The sequence below is a fragment of the Dermacentor silvarum genome, chromosome 2, assembly GCF_013339745.2.
Source record: "Dermacentor silvarum isolate Dsil-2018 chromosome 2, BIME_Dsil_1.4, whole genome shotgun sequence".
NCBI classification, from domain to species: Eukaryota; Metazoa; Arthropoda; class Arachnida; order Ixodida; family Ixodidae; genus Dermacentor; species Dermacentor silvarum.
The window spans coordinates 254643831-254658747 of record NC_051155.1 but is presented as its reverse complement, the minus strand read 5'-3'; the positions used below and the strand labels follow the sequence as shown (position 1 = coordinate 254658747).

The window sequence follows — 14917 nt, the reverse complement described above, 5'->3', positions numbered from 1 at the left end:
CTAATTTGCTATCGCAATTGATGCTTCGCCTTTCGGGTGAAACTGCAACATTTTTTACTATTCAATATGCACCAACTGACCCAGATAGCAGCTCTAGTGCAGGTAGTGCTCGGAATGTCCAAGCCACCATTTCCATACACCAAGAGGGGTTGCGCCTAATCGAAATTACAAGCCAGAATCCTCAATTATATGTAGCAACGCTGAAGACATGCGCCCCTTGATTGCCATGCAGAGGCTTGAGAGAGTTATGGGTGTGGTGGTGCCTTTATTGGTGGGCTGTAGCAAAACAAAATGAACAGGGGGAGAGGGATAGATGGAGAGGGCCGATGTTGGCGCTGTCTGTACACGCGGGAACTGCCACTGGCCACAGGCTAGCGGCCAACCTCACTCTTTGTTGTTGCTGCTGCTGCTCTCCAGGTCTGGAATTTCTGCAGACATCACAAGCCAATTGGAAAGGTCATTTCTACTGCCAAACACCGACAAGCACAATAGATTTTGCAAAAAGGCACCTGCAGAGAACTTTTAACAAGAAGTTCAATGAGATTTGCCAGATTTCCAAATGAACAGTGGCAGGCATATATATATATATATATATATATATATATATATATATATATATATATACATACATATATATGCTGGCTGCACTGAAGGAAGCGGTTGTTTAATGGGGGTGTCTTTCAGAAGGCTGTTTTTATCACAGAACATTGAGATTGGGAAATTCACTGGTTGTGCTCAACGAAGAGTCATGTGATGCAACAGCACATAGAGAAATTCAACAAGGGACACTCGGTGAAAACTGTCAACAGGACGTATGTCACGCTAGTGTTAATTAACAGCCGATAGCTGCCGCGAGCATAAAGAAAAAAGAAATTGAAATGAAGTTAACAGAAGTTGTTTTATTCTTTCCCACTAGCAACAAGCTAACAGCACTCCAGACAAGACCTGTTCGTTTTTTGGTTTCTTAGGCTCCTGGCATATTCTTCTATTCCTTCTGCACTTCGAACGTCACCACTGCACTACGGCAAGGTGAGAAGTTTTCTTTGACAGTCTGCGACGCATTTCAAGCAGTTGGGACTGATGGCATGGAGCAGCGAGTTATGACGCAGTTAGCTGAAGAACAGCTAGTTTGGTGCGTACTGAATCCTACTGGGACATGTTTGCGACGCTTTCTATGCGCCCTAACATTAACTAATTTCGGTACTATTTTGGGATATTTCCGAGGCACGTTGGCCGCACCAGGCGCTGTGACACAGTAGCGATAAGCAGCTGAGCCGTGGTGCGCAGTTAGTTTCACATGTAATGCATCTTACTAGGACAAGTTTGTGGCGCTTTCTCAAGCAGCCAACATTATTAAAAAGCAATTTCGTTACTCCTTAGGGTACTTTTATGAGCACGTTCGCTGCACCTAATTATCGCTAATTGCACACATTGTGACGCAATTAACGATAAGCAGTTCGGCCATGGTGACAAAGTTGTTTTGGCATGTACTGAATCTCAGTGGGACAAGTTTCTGACACTTTTTATGGCCCCGCAACAACATATACCTTCTTTCGGTACTCACGCTTGTCGAAAACGCGATGAGCGATTGCTAAGAGTGATAACACGGAAGTCTGGTGCTTGTGCCGGCAGAAGGAGCAAAAGATAACGCCGAGGAGCTCAAATACCAGGAACTTGTAACTCGAAAATTCAGTCTTCTGAACGACTGAAAACAGGCTTTGCACCCACGCATTTGTCTTGAGTGTGAGTAGAAGGCATTCTGCAAGCGTCTAGCATAGCCTGGCTCTAGAGCGTGTGTTGTGGCCACCTCTGTGGACGTGTGCACCATCGCGTCACCTGAGGCCCAGTTGTGTCGAAAACATGCAGTCACCTGTGTATGAGTGCTCTTAAAGTGCAGGAAGTAATGCCCGAGATTGGGGGAATGCTTGGAAAGTAGACATTTTCTTCATATTTTAAGGTATTGTTTGAGATGAGTGAGGTATCTTCTACGCCATGTATGTAAAAGCGAATTGCTTTTGTTTGTAATGCTGCCCATTCACCACTTTCACCTCTACATGCAGTATTTCTATGAGGTCTAAATACCAAAATGACATGCTTGTCATTTACTTTTTTCAGCTGATAGCCATCCAGTGGAGCTTCGTACGGGGACTACTGCTGCTCACCTGGTGCCACAACATTGGATGAATGCACAGAAAGCCCGAAATGAGCACTTATATAGAGCAAAGTAAACATTTCCCCATCTTGTGTCTACTTTATGAAATTGCGCGCTGCAGATTTGCACGGTTAAAACAGTAGAAAAGAGAGCGAGAGAGAAAAAAAAAAAAGATTAGTGCAGCCTGCACAACATACCAGCTAGCATTCAAAACACACGCACCCAAAACCGAAAGTGTGGTTCAAGTTCCAACATCAGCCGTTTGGTGCACTACAGTCAATTCGGCCACTGGGCTCTATGGGAGTGTCCGCTCTTGTTGAATTTCTTTCTCTATGGGCTGCGGCTATACTACACTTCGCTTCTCCTTCCCTTAGCCCACTTCCTCCAATACTACCTTTATGTATCATTCAAATGTATTCTCTCTTTTGCACAAAGAGTCATTTTAAAAATAGAACTTATCTCCCTCAAAAAGCAAATGCATTCAGGGCACAGTGACAAAGCACTTGTAATACATCACAAAGAGCCATGGCCCTGATGTAAACAGACATTCATCATATTACTTAGGTCAATACAACATATCTTCGCATCACTATATTTGGAATTAGGACAGGTAGAGCTATTTTTTTTTTGCAGCACAAAGCTAAATGTGTTGGGAAGGCATCACTGAGAGCAGATTTTTTCATTTTCAGCTCCAAAAGTTACTTACATCGACATTTGCTCTTACTATCGATACTGTGAACACAGAACTTCAATGGGCTGTAAAATGAAAATTGCTCAATTTTGAATTTGTTTGCAGTTCAATTTTAATTACACAGGTTATTAATTATCTCGGCCACTAATTACTATGTATATACAAAATATAACTGAATATTTAAAATCGACACAAAAAACTGAATGAGCATATGCAGTTTTATCAGACTTGATCAAGAAATACCATGGTTATCTCAACCCATGTCACCCATTAAATGTTTTGGAGTGGCACATACCTTCATCATCGCTGTCCCCCGTCTGCTCCTGAAAGCATAAAATAAGAAGGATTAGTTCTTCGATTCTGAAATGTGCGATGTGATCATGCCTGAAAATGGATGAAACTAGTTACAAAGCTGGACCCTCCAGGAAGTGGAGATCGTAATATATTTTTCTGCGCAAGAACAAGTACGCATTGTGGCCTGTAATCTTTCTAATATTTGTAGGCGAAGCATGCTTTTGCTAAACAGAATTATTCTTGACAAATAAAAGTGTTTTTATATGCACTTTAACCTTGTAATGCAACAAGGTTTCCAGGTCTTCAGAAGTGTAGAATCACAGAATACTGTTTATATTTACCACAGCAGAGATAGCCACCTGATACTGAATGCCAGTACTGAGTAAAATTTGGAAATGTAATATATAGGCGAAGTCTAGTTTGTGAGTGTACATGTCTGCGAGCGCAACAAATGTGAACAGCCCGCAAGAAAAAACCAGCCACCATGCACCTGGACAAGCAGTTGCTAACGCGCCAGTGTAGGCAAGCCGTGTAATGAAAACCAAAAGATTATGGTGCGTACCTCATATCCACACAAAGTGGCAGCATCTAGTACTCTACAAGAGCTGAAAAATTGGTGCAATTTTCAAACATGCAGACGGCATAGCAAACATAGGGCAATATTATTTCGGACTTGTTCGTGCAACTGTATATTTCAAGTCTTTGACCCTCAAAAGGTAAAAAAGCTCATTATTTCACACACAAATCAAACCCACCACAGATAATTCAATCTGCACTCTACCATGGTAAGCTCCTGGCTTGTGCAACATGCTTGCCACCATCGTCAAAGAACCCCAGGTGGCCAAAATTAATCCGGAGCCCTCCACTACGCCGTGCCTCACAATCAGAACTGTTTTTGGCAGGTAAAACCCCAGAAAGAAGAAGCAATCACACCCCAGCGACAGCTTCCTCAGATACCAAAGGCTAAGCTTTTGTGGACTGCATGCACCGGAAAGGATTAACACTTTCGTGACCGCGCCTATTCCCGTCGACAGTATCATCTCGATGGTACAGGCAAACCCGACTATATCGAAACCGTTTACATCGAACATTTTTTAACACTAATGTGAGTGAGAATATATAACAAAAAGTATGGTTACATCGAACAAAAATAGCAGCCACTGTCGATATATCGAACTTCAAGCAGCGCAAAACTACATACGGCTAAGTGTATGTAGGTTTGGGTATGTGTGTGTTTGAAATCTGTGCCAATTCCTTGCCTGTTGACTGTTTATCTTTGGGTGAGGGCGTCCATATTGCCTCTGCTCCTGTCTTAGGTGTTCGAGGATGTCGCGTGGTATAGAGGGAGGCTCGTCACTGGGTTGGTTCGCAGTTCGGATGCTTAGTACGCAAGCTAGCCGGTCCCGCGTGTTTCTATTTCCGCCCAAGCCCAGTGCTCGACCACTGCCGCCGCCATGCACTGCTCACGCGTACCATGTTTCTAGGTGGTTTCTGTCACCGAGGGCGCTCGAACGCAATCATATGGTTCGCGTGAATGCATGTTCTGGAAGTGTATCTGTATGGCGTAGTGGTTACGACGCTTGCTTTGAGATGGGGGTACGCCGGTTCGAATCCCGCCTTGGCTACATGTTTTTTTTTTTGGTATCACCATTTTCTTTTTTCCCTCTCTGTTTGGCGGTGCGGTCGGTTGTACCCCGAAGCCGCAGTGCCAGGTGTCGACGTGAAGCGGCAGTCGTTGGGGTGTTGCGGAGCGCCTGAAAAGCCAACCAAAACAAGCACAAGCGCAAGCTGACGCAAGCAGACGATACAAGTGCGAAAATAGCGGTTGGGCGGGTCCGCATGACACCAGTTTCCCGTGCCACGGCCGCTCTGGAGGCGCCGTCTGCTCGCGGCAGCTTGCGCTTGTTTTGGTTGGCTTTTCAGGCGAGATCTTCATGCGGACACATGGCTGAATGAAGCGCCTGCCCTCGTCCACCAGTCGTATCGCTCGTTGTGTCATGGTCGCTACGGTTTTCCTTTGTTGCCTCGTGGTGCCGTGACCTCCGAAAGTAGCTATGTCAAGGAACTTGTTATTTTAGATGCGAAGCAGCTTATGGTCGGGGCTATGTCACTCCCTCCCACCATCCATCCGCCGTGCGGCGTCCACACCCCTACTGTGCATGCGCATCCTCCTCTCCTCTCTGGATTGTGCAATGAATGGCAACACCTGCAGCTCCGCGCACAATAATGCAAAGCAGCTTAGGTTAGAGGTGCGATGGTAAGGCGCAACGGTGCCCAGAGGTACCGGCAACAGTCACCAACGCCGCGCGCGTTCGATGCGAACGCGGGCAAAACGACGATGGTGTCGACAACAATAGGTGACCCGTAAAACAGCGAGGGATTGTGGGATGCGCCGTCTGCTAGCTGCTTCCGGTTCGAGGCAGCGCAGCCGCCGCCACCGTTTCGCCGTTGCATTCCATTGATGCGCTTGCAGTCCGTTCTTGTTTCTGGGGTTTTACGTGACAAAACCAGTTCTGATTATGAGGCACGCCTTAGTGGAGTACTCGGGATTAATTTTGACCACCTGGGGTTCTTTAACATGCACTACAATGCAAGCACACGGGCATTTTCGCTTTTCGCCTCCATCTAAATGCGGCCACCGCGGCCGGGATTCGATCCCGCGAGCTCGTGCTCAGCAGCGCAAACACCTTAGCTGACTGAGCCACTTGCGCTTGCAGTCCCGCTTTGTCCCACTCGAAGATTACCCGGTTGCAGGTGCCTAGCAAAACCATCGTCGGCTGTTCAGCCGTTATTCAAATTCAAGCGATAAAGGTGAACGCATGCAGCAACCCTTGCTGAGTCAGCTGTGCACAAGCATCAGAGGAATGGCTGCCACTTCCAAAACTGTAACAAGGCAGAGACCATCCGTGAACAAAAAGAAAATGAACGTACAGTGCCACTTATCAGGCGGCGATTAGCTCTGTAAGGGCTGACACGGAATTACATTTGATGCATGTAATTGTATTGTCCTCTCTGTTATGACCCTCTATGAGGGTTGACAGTAATAATAAATAAATAAAATAAATAAATAAATAAATTCCCCAAGATATTTCTTTCTCTAATATTGACTCAGGCAACCAGAACTATTTCAGTTCTCGCATGCACATATAGAAGTATTATGAAACGAGGTTTTACGACGCGAATATAAGCGGGACACAGCGAGATACATACTTAATACTCGTAACCAACTGCTTAGCTCCTTCAGCAAAGATAGAGATAATGCGCAGCCGTAAAATGACGGCGATACGGCCATTGTTGACAATAAAGCGAGAACGTCTAACTACGTACCACTTCAAATGTACCTATAGAGTTTCGACCGAGAAATGCCGTTGACAGCGCGCAAAGTTATCATTTTCAGCTCTAGCAGCGCCGTTATACCGACGATATCGGTTTTTAGCTACGATCACAGAACAGCATGCACCACTGTAGCCATCACCTCAGCACCCGATTTTCTGAGTAATGCTTCTATACGCTTGATAAATTATCGGATAATGATAACTTTTTCACCTGTCTGACTGACCCGCAGGCAGAGAAGTCAGTGACGGTGCGTCCAAGTAACGGCAAATGTCGTAGAGCTAAACCTGGCAGACAGAACAGCGATCACAGAACAGCATGCACCACTGTAGCCATCACCTCAGCACCCGATTTTCTGAGTAATGCTTCTATACGCTTGGTAAATTATCGGATAATGATAACTTTTTCACCTGTCTGACTGACCCGCAGGCAGAGCAGTCAGTGACGGTGCGTCTAAGTAACGGCAAATGTCGTAGAGCTAAACCTGGCAGACACAAAAAAGGCCGCCGAAACGAAAACCAGAGTTCCTTTGTGAATAAAAGCGTATCCTTGCCTTTCTTGGCTCGTCATCGTCGCGCCCAGAGTGAACTGAAACCTAGAAATCATCTGCATGAATGGTACGACATTGCTGTTCAACAAAGCGGACGGAAAGCTTCGCACGACTGACAGTTGAAACCGCGTAGAAAAACACATGCGCCGGGCAGGCCGCCGATGCCGCCGCGTCGTCCGTCGAACCGGAAGCTGCTAGCAGACGGCGCGCCCCACAATTCCCTGCGATTGCTCGTTTTACGGGTCACCTATTCTGCGCGTTGCTGGTGCTGCTGCATGTCTAAGTTTATACAGCTGATAAAACTACCTTAAGTCGACCCCATGGCTGCTTTGCATACTACTCAGGGTTCCCCTACGGGAAGATGGTGTAATTTTTTTTTCTCAAAATAACTTGTTTACGGTCTTAGAAAAAAAGAAAGTTCTGCGGAAACTGACGAGCTGTTTTAATGTTGCTCAATAAAACTGTTGGCTGTGGTTTGTGTGGTGTCATGATGCTGCACTACATAACAAGTGTGTTATGCGGAGCAGTATTACTTGATGCCACAGGAACCTTTGCTAGCGAGTTTGTCACCAAGTAAGCCTGTTTTCTTACGTCTTGGGGCTTGCTTTGGATAATACAATTTTTGGATGATAAATTTTATTTTCAGGTTCCCGCGAAGATTGTATCAACGAGGTTCCACTGTATTTGTTGTGTCAGTGCCCCTTTGTGTTATGACCAGACCTACAACATGCGTATGCTGCCATGTCTTCGTGTGTGGCACATACTGTGCCAAGACCCTGAAGGAGAAGTACAAACGGGGAAGCAAGTATGAAATTGCGAACAAGCACGCCCTACTACAGTGGAGTCCCCGATTATATGACTTTCAGGGGACCACGTAATACCGTCGTATAATCGAAAAACTAAGAACGTCGGCAGTGACGCTCTGTCTTGCCCCAAATAATCGGGGTAGCTTGCACTAGTGGCGCAAGGCTTAAGACACAGAACTGATGGTTCCTAGCTGGTCCTGGCTATGGTGCCGGCAGCACCTCTGTGTGTTGCCTTGTTGGTGCTGCTACAATTTGTTTCTCTCTCTCTCGCTCTCATTTTCTCTTTCTCCCGTGCATAGCACACGACGCACACCCTCTCTCTCGCTCTCATTTTCCCTTTCTCCCGAGCATAATGCGCGACGGTCCGCGAGGCGGTTGCTTCTCTCTCCCGAGCATATAGCGCGACGCTCGGCCAGGGGGTTGCTAAGCAACGCAATGGCAGGCGGCACACATTACAGTCGGAAACATGTACAGACCGCCGGAATAAGCACTGCTCCAAGGAATGCAGATTAAACCATTCAGGGTCAATGACGTAAATGTACGTCCTCCGTGACACCTTCAAAATGATCAATGACGTACATTTACGTTATCGCTTGTACATGTAAAAACCACGCTTCTGTCGATCATTTCTTTCGCTTGGCATGTGCTGCCACTCGACAGGAACACGTGGAATTGTTTACTTGGCAATGCCTTTCCATTTTTTTTTTTTGAAATGGCAATGGCGCGTCAGCTATCGCTTGCACATCCAGGCGCATGCGCGTGGCACCGGCGGCAAGTTGTGGTTTTCTCCTGCGGCGGACATCGCTTGTGGCACGCGCTAAACTGATGGCGATCTGGTTTCAAATCTCTCAAAGGGTGACCGCTTGTAACTCGATCGTCTATCGCCCACTGCGGCACTGTTACACCTGTTCCCAGGCAGGCGCATATATACACAAACGATGCTGCCGTTTTTGCGTTTACTTTTTTTTTGGCGACCACAAAAGCTCCACTGCACCTTGTTGGCAATAAGACGAAGGCTTCTCACTTGTTCCGATTTCCGGATGTGCACACCATTTTTCAGTGCACTTATCTTCTTACTCATGAATAACATTGTATTTTACCACACAAACAATTTTTTCCTCACTTTACTGTCACTCTAAAAAATTACTACCATATTTTTTCGAAATAGGTTCTTTCAAAGAATTTAAATTAGCAATAAATAAATCGACCCTGACGGGTCGCATTTGGCCAAAAAATTTCGACCCTCGAAGGGTTAAATCATAAAAAATTACCGTATTTATTGATAGTAACGCGCATATTTTCACGATTTTTGTTGCTTGAACTCGATCCTCACGTTACATTCGAATAACGACAAAATTGTCCATTTTAAAACAAATGCTCTAAATTCCGCGATTTGTAGTGCGACGTTGAAAACCTGTAACTTTACATCTCGATCCAATCCACAGAGAAGTCGACTGAAGTCGTAACTTGTTTTTGGTTGGAATCGATGCTGTTTTCGCTGTGCTTGTGACTGGTTACAATGCCGCAATACCCTACGGCGTTTTGCCGTTTGACTCCGTTCACTCGTGATATTATGGCGATGCCGTGCATTCGGTACGACGGCCGCTTCGAGAGACGAACAATTTTGATGGCTGAGGAGCTGAAAAAGTCTGCCTCGGCTCAGGTGTCACGACGTCGGCGATTTGCAGATGACGGGACCAGCTGCAAGCCCCATATAAAGGGCCCCTAAACCACCCAGAGGTCGAAATTTAGTTGTGGTGTTGCAGTTGTGCACGAGTCTGCAACATGCACGTAGCCGCAAGAAGTTTTCGAAATGGTGCCGTAATAGCGGAGTTACATGCGTTTGATAATCGAAAAACGGCCCTCCCTCGTTTCGCTCTTTCCTTCGCTACTCTTCTCGCCGAGTGCTGCTTCCAAATGTCAGGAGACATACGTCATCGCCAACGCGCTTCTCAAAACACCTCCCACTTCCGGTTAAGGCACGTCCACGCTAGCGGCAAATATACCGACAGCGAACCAGCCTCCCGTGCCTAGAACGTCTGCCGCGCGAGAGGTGTCCAAAGTAGACTGTAACTCGGCCGGCGCACCGCCCACAGCACGATGAACGGGCCAATCGACGACTGCGAAGCTGCGCGCCTCCACCACCGGCGACAAAAACATCGGCTCCAGCTTCTGTTCCAAGCAAAATAATTTTCCCTAGATAAAGTGATGCGTAAATTGTATATTTTATGAAGAACGATACCCACTGTCAAACGTTAAACATAAACTCGAGAGCTCCGATACTTGTTGAGCTCAGCTGCCGTGCACGGCTCCCAATGGGAGACGACGGAATAGGTTGTGCTCGCATCGCAGCAGACGGCGCCGCTAATATAAGCGTGTTTTCTTTTTCATGTACAATTATTGCGAAGAGCGATAACGGTAACAAAATATTGCGGCTTGTGAGCGTCGGTAATTCATTCTGAAGCGGCGTCCGTTTTGGCTTTGAAGTGAGCCGGAAAAGGCCTAGCGACGATATCGGCGCCGTCGAGCGATCGGCGGCGGTGAGGCTACGGCACAAATGGGTCCCGATCTGATCCTCTCTACGGCAAGGAAATCTCGCCGTTTGCGAGGAAAACAGTTGTCGAACGGCGGCCCGCGAATGACAAACGGCATGCGGCGAGTTACCGTGTCGGTAACGGGGACGTGGACACGGCGCTTCCCGGCTACCCGCTGTTGCTGCGGTGCCGGGTGTTCATGCGAAGCGTGCCGCGATAGACCATGTGTTGCACGTTCATCTAGAAAGGCCAACACTGTCGCACTGTTCGCACAGCTAATCAAACTGCTAAGCAAGACTGTGTTGGAACGCGAGCGATTTGGCACTTGCATATATTACAGGCCGTAATTACCGATTCGCAAGGGCGCACAAGCGAGTAACACAACAAGGAAGAGCAGGGAGCGCGCGTACCTGCTAGCAGACAAACCGGAAGTCGTACATTCTTGTTCGACCAATGGGCATCGTCACTGACACTGACATCACGACGACCGCTGGGGAAAGGCCAGGAGAGGAGGACGGCAATGTTTTTTTTTTTTTTTTTTTTTGCGACGCGCCCAGGGCGCGTAGAGCTACAGCGTTTGGCATCGTTGATCGTGACGGCATTCTGAACTCGATGCACATGTTTACTTGAAATGTTCAGAAAATATCCGAGGTGGTTTAGTGGCCCTTTAAATGCGAGGCCAGTTAGAAAGGCTCTGTGAAACTGGACAGTGTGTTGAGCAGAACTATAAGTTTACCCGGAACATAGGCAAACTGGTATTCATACCTCATCAATCGGAGGGACAGGCATTGTAGTCCAGGTCGGACATTTTTTTTTTTTATATCGCAATCAACGGCTGATGACCTGGTTCTATGAGCAACTTCCGGCCACATAGTCTTGAAACTTTTCACAGCCGTAGACTACGCCTAACGCCTCCTTTTATATTTGAGAGTATCGGCTTTCGCACTCTGTTAGGCGCCTAGAGCTATATGCCACTGGTCTCCAATCAGGACCATGCCTTTGGAAGAATGCTGCACCAAGCCCGAATCCTGAAGCGTCGGTCGAGACTTTGGATTCTCTTTTAGGGTTGTATACCGCAAGCACAGCTGGGCTCGTTATGGTCTTCTTAATGGCTTCCAACTCTTTTGTGTGCTCGGGACCCCATGTGAAGTCTATCTTGCTTGAGCAGGTCACGGAGGAGAGTAGTCCTCTCCGAGAGATAAGGCACATATTTTCCAAAATATGTGACCATCCCTAGGTCGCGTTTAAGCTCTTGCGTTGTGCTTGGCTCTGGCATCTGCAAGACGCTGCTTACGAGTTGGGGCAATGGCAGTATGCCTTTTTCACTGATCTTAACACTAGAGGCCGGATCTTCAGGCATCAAAAAGCGCATTTTAGGCGCCAAAAATAGGCAGGCAAAGCAATGTTTTAGGCCTCCAACGTTGTAACTATAGGCACAATAAATTTTTGCATAAATGCAAATAATTTCAAACGAAGACGTGCACGGCCTATATCTACAATAGGAAAACGAGCAATGTCATTGTCTATGGCGGCACAAAAGCTCCAGCAGTTGAACATAGCCGTGCAATTGTCCCATAAAACTGCTGGACTAATGACGGATCAATTGGCTTCATTCAATAAGCACACTGCTCATATTCATGTTGAACGGCCACTGTACTCGAGCGTCGCATATAGTGAAACATGCATGAAAAAGTATACTTGAAAGCTGGGAATACTGATTAAAAAAAAACGATACTTTATGTCTGTGTGACACAATTAAATTAAGACAACAAAAACAGACAAATAACAAATGCAAGAGAGACTACGATTTATTAAGAAATTAGCACGTTCTTACATGAGGACTGTTAGGTACAACTCTTCGCAATTTTCTCATATACAATTATCCGAATAGTACAGGCCAGACGTCCGAACACTGCCAAATACACTTTCGCCCACTTGAAGTGCACATGTTTGAAGAAATATATTTGGAGAGCACGCGGAATGTAGTCCAAGAATCACTTTCAAGATTGTGGAAACAATAGCAAACTACCACCTTCTCCAGATTTTTGGATTCAAAATTGTGCCTCTTGTCACTGAGAATGATCTCGTACGATGAGAAGGAACGCCCGCCGGCGGTGAACACCTTAAAAAGTAAATTACAAGCAAAACAAAAGCCAGCATGCACATCACATTTTTCTTTCTTCTTTTGCTCTTCACTCTCCTTTCCCCTGACGGCTCTCCGCGGTTTCGCATTCGCCAACCGCTCGCACAATGTCAGCGCGGCGGCGTATGCTGGCCGGCGCGTCCCATTTCAATGCTGCTAGAAGTTGTTTTCCGGAAGTTGGTTGAACTAAAGAACTAGGTTGAACTCCATAGAGTTCCAAACAGACAATGTTGCCCAACAACATGAATAATGATCTCTAACTGCACTCGAAAGCGAAACTTGAGGCTAAATAGTGTTCATATAGACGCCGATATTGAAAATAGGCGTTTATAGGCATTTAGGCACAAACGCCAAAATAGGCATTTATAGGCACTATAAAAACACTATAGAAGCCCTTCATTACCTCCAATTCATGCTCATATATCAAAGCGGGGCGATAGGAGCGCAAGGAACAAAAAAGGCATTTGCCTAAAATCCAGTCTCTACTTATCACCTAGGAAAATTATTTCCTTCATGCCCACTTCACATTTCTTGGCGTTTAGTGTGATTCCATGTCTCTGAGCTGCGTTCAATGCAGCTCTCAAATGCTATTTGTGCTCTTTTTCATTGGAGCCCCATATGAGCACATCATTAACGTGTACCCTCACACCCGAGAGTCCATCAAATATTTGTGACATCACTTTTTGGTACACCTCTGGCGCAGACGCTAAACCGAATGGCATGCAAAGAAATCTGAAACACCCAAAGGGCGTGCTGAAGGTACAAATGCGAGAGCTCTCTTTGTCCAACGGGATCTGATAAAAAAGAGTTGGCGTCTAGTCTTCAGAACACACGGGTGCCTGTCAGCTCAGCTTCTATTTCTTCACACTTCGGATTTTCAAAATGCTCACGCTTGAGGGTTTCATTGATGTTTCGGGGATCCATGCAAATTCTAAGCACACCATTTTTCTTCCGAACTATACCTAAGGGACTCACCCATTCAGTGGGTTCATCAATTCTTGTGATGCCCACCTCGGTCATCCTTTGCAACTCATCTTTCAGCGGTTGCTTGAGCAGGTGTGGCATTCAACGTGGGTGTTTAATAACTGGACAAGCTGCTTTTTGCAGCACTATTTTGTACGCCGTTCTAACGCATCTCAAGCCGCAAAACAAGTTTTGGATAGTCTTTCATGACGCGCTCTTGAAGTGTCGCTGGTCCCAGGGCAACTTGAGACGCTACCGTTGATATGTCCGCAATGTGATGCAGAAGGTCAATGTCCTCACAAACAGCGAGTCCGAGTATAGCGCATCTTTTCGTCACCACAAAATATTTGACGCTCAGTGTCTTGCCTCGGTGAATCACAGGCAGCACTACTGTTCCAAGGTGCTTTATGGCGTCACTACTGTAGTTGCGTAGTGTCACTGTGCTCACCGAGACTGTTGAGCCAACACACTGGGACTAGGTTTACTTGTGATCCGGTGTCGACTTTCAGCTTAAGTTTGGTGTTTTTCACAGTTGTCTCTATTTGCCATTCTGGACTTCTGTTTGCACAAATTTGCAAGACTTTGTAGTCAGCGTTTGACAAACCACTGCGCGTTTCTTCAACGTCGTGGACTGCTTGCTTCGTCCTTCAGGCCACTGCAAGATGATTCTTCCAGCCACATTTTTGACAGCTTTTGACCGTACGCCAGGCATTTTTTTTTTCGTTCATGCCGCCTCTTGCACTTGTTGCAGGTCCTTCGTTTTGGCATACTGTCCTTGTTTGATACTTCTCCCTGGCTGACTTGCACAGCTTTTGCTTCCGATGACTCCCACTTTTTTTTTCTGGCTTGCTGCCATTTCCGCGGATTGCGCTGCTTTGATAGCATCTTCCAACGTCAGCGAATCTTCTCTTAGTAGGCTAGCTCTCGGAGCTTGTCATCAGCTGCTCCAAACACAATTTGGTCACGCATCACAGATTCACGCAATGTTCCGAAGTTGCAACTCCGTGCTTTCAATTGCAGGTCTCTCAAAAACGCTTCAACAGGTTTACCACCCGCCTCCATTCGCTTCTGAAACACATATCGTTCGAAGGTCTCGTTCGTGCGGGGCTGACAATAGCTCTCTAACTTTTGAAGAAGGGTGTCATAGCTCTCCTTTTCTCTTTGCGTACAACCGAAAGTGTTGAACACTCAAGGTGTCTACCAAGTTGACATTTTCAGATTCCCCGAGTTTGCCAGATTTTCCCCGAGTGATTTTGCTAAATTCCCTGAGTGAAACGGAACTTTCTTTTACATCAAGACGGGCTGACACCATGTTGCCTGATGCTGTCACTCTATAGTAAGCATGTTAAAAAAAAATGTCGCAGTTTCACCCGAAAGTGAAGCATCAATTGCAATAGCAAATTAGTAGAGAGCTATACGGAGTAAGATTAGTAGTTTTGTCAGCTGTATAA

General features: G+C 46.3%; 1 protein-coding gene across 1 annotated transcript in view; it reads right to left on the bottom strand.

The window, feature by feature from the left end:
- Positions 1-245: 245 nt before the first annotated feature.
- Positions 246-14917, bottom strand: part of LOC119443162 (prostaglandin E synthase 3) — a 42912-nt gene continuing 28240 nt past the window's right edge. Inside the window, exons 4-5 of the mRNA XM_037708326.2 lie at positions 3139-3166; positions 246-428 (exon numbers count right to left, since the gene is read on the bottom strand). Coding sequence (XP_037564254.1) covers positions 385-428; positions 3139-3166 — 72 coding nt within the window. The 3' untranslated portion in view covers positions 246-384. The remainder of the gene's footprint in view (positions 429-3138; positions 3167-14917) is intronic.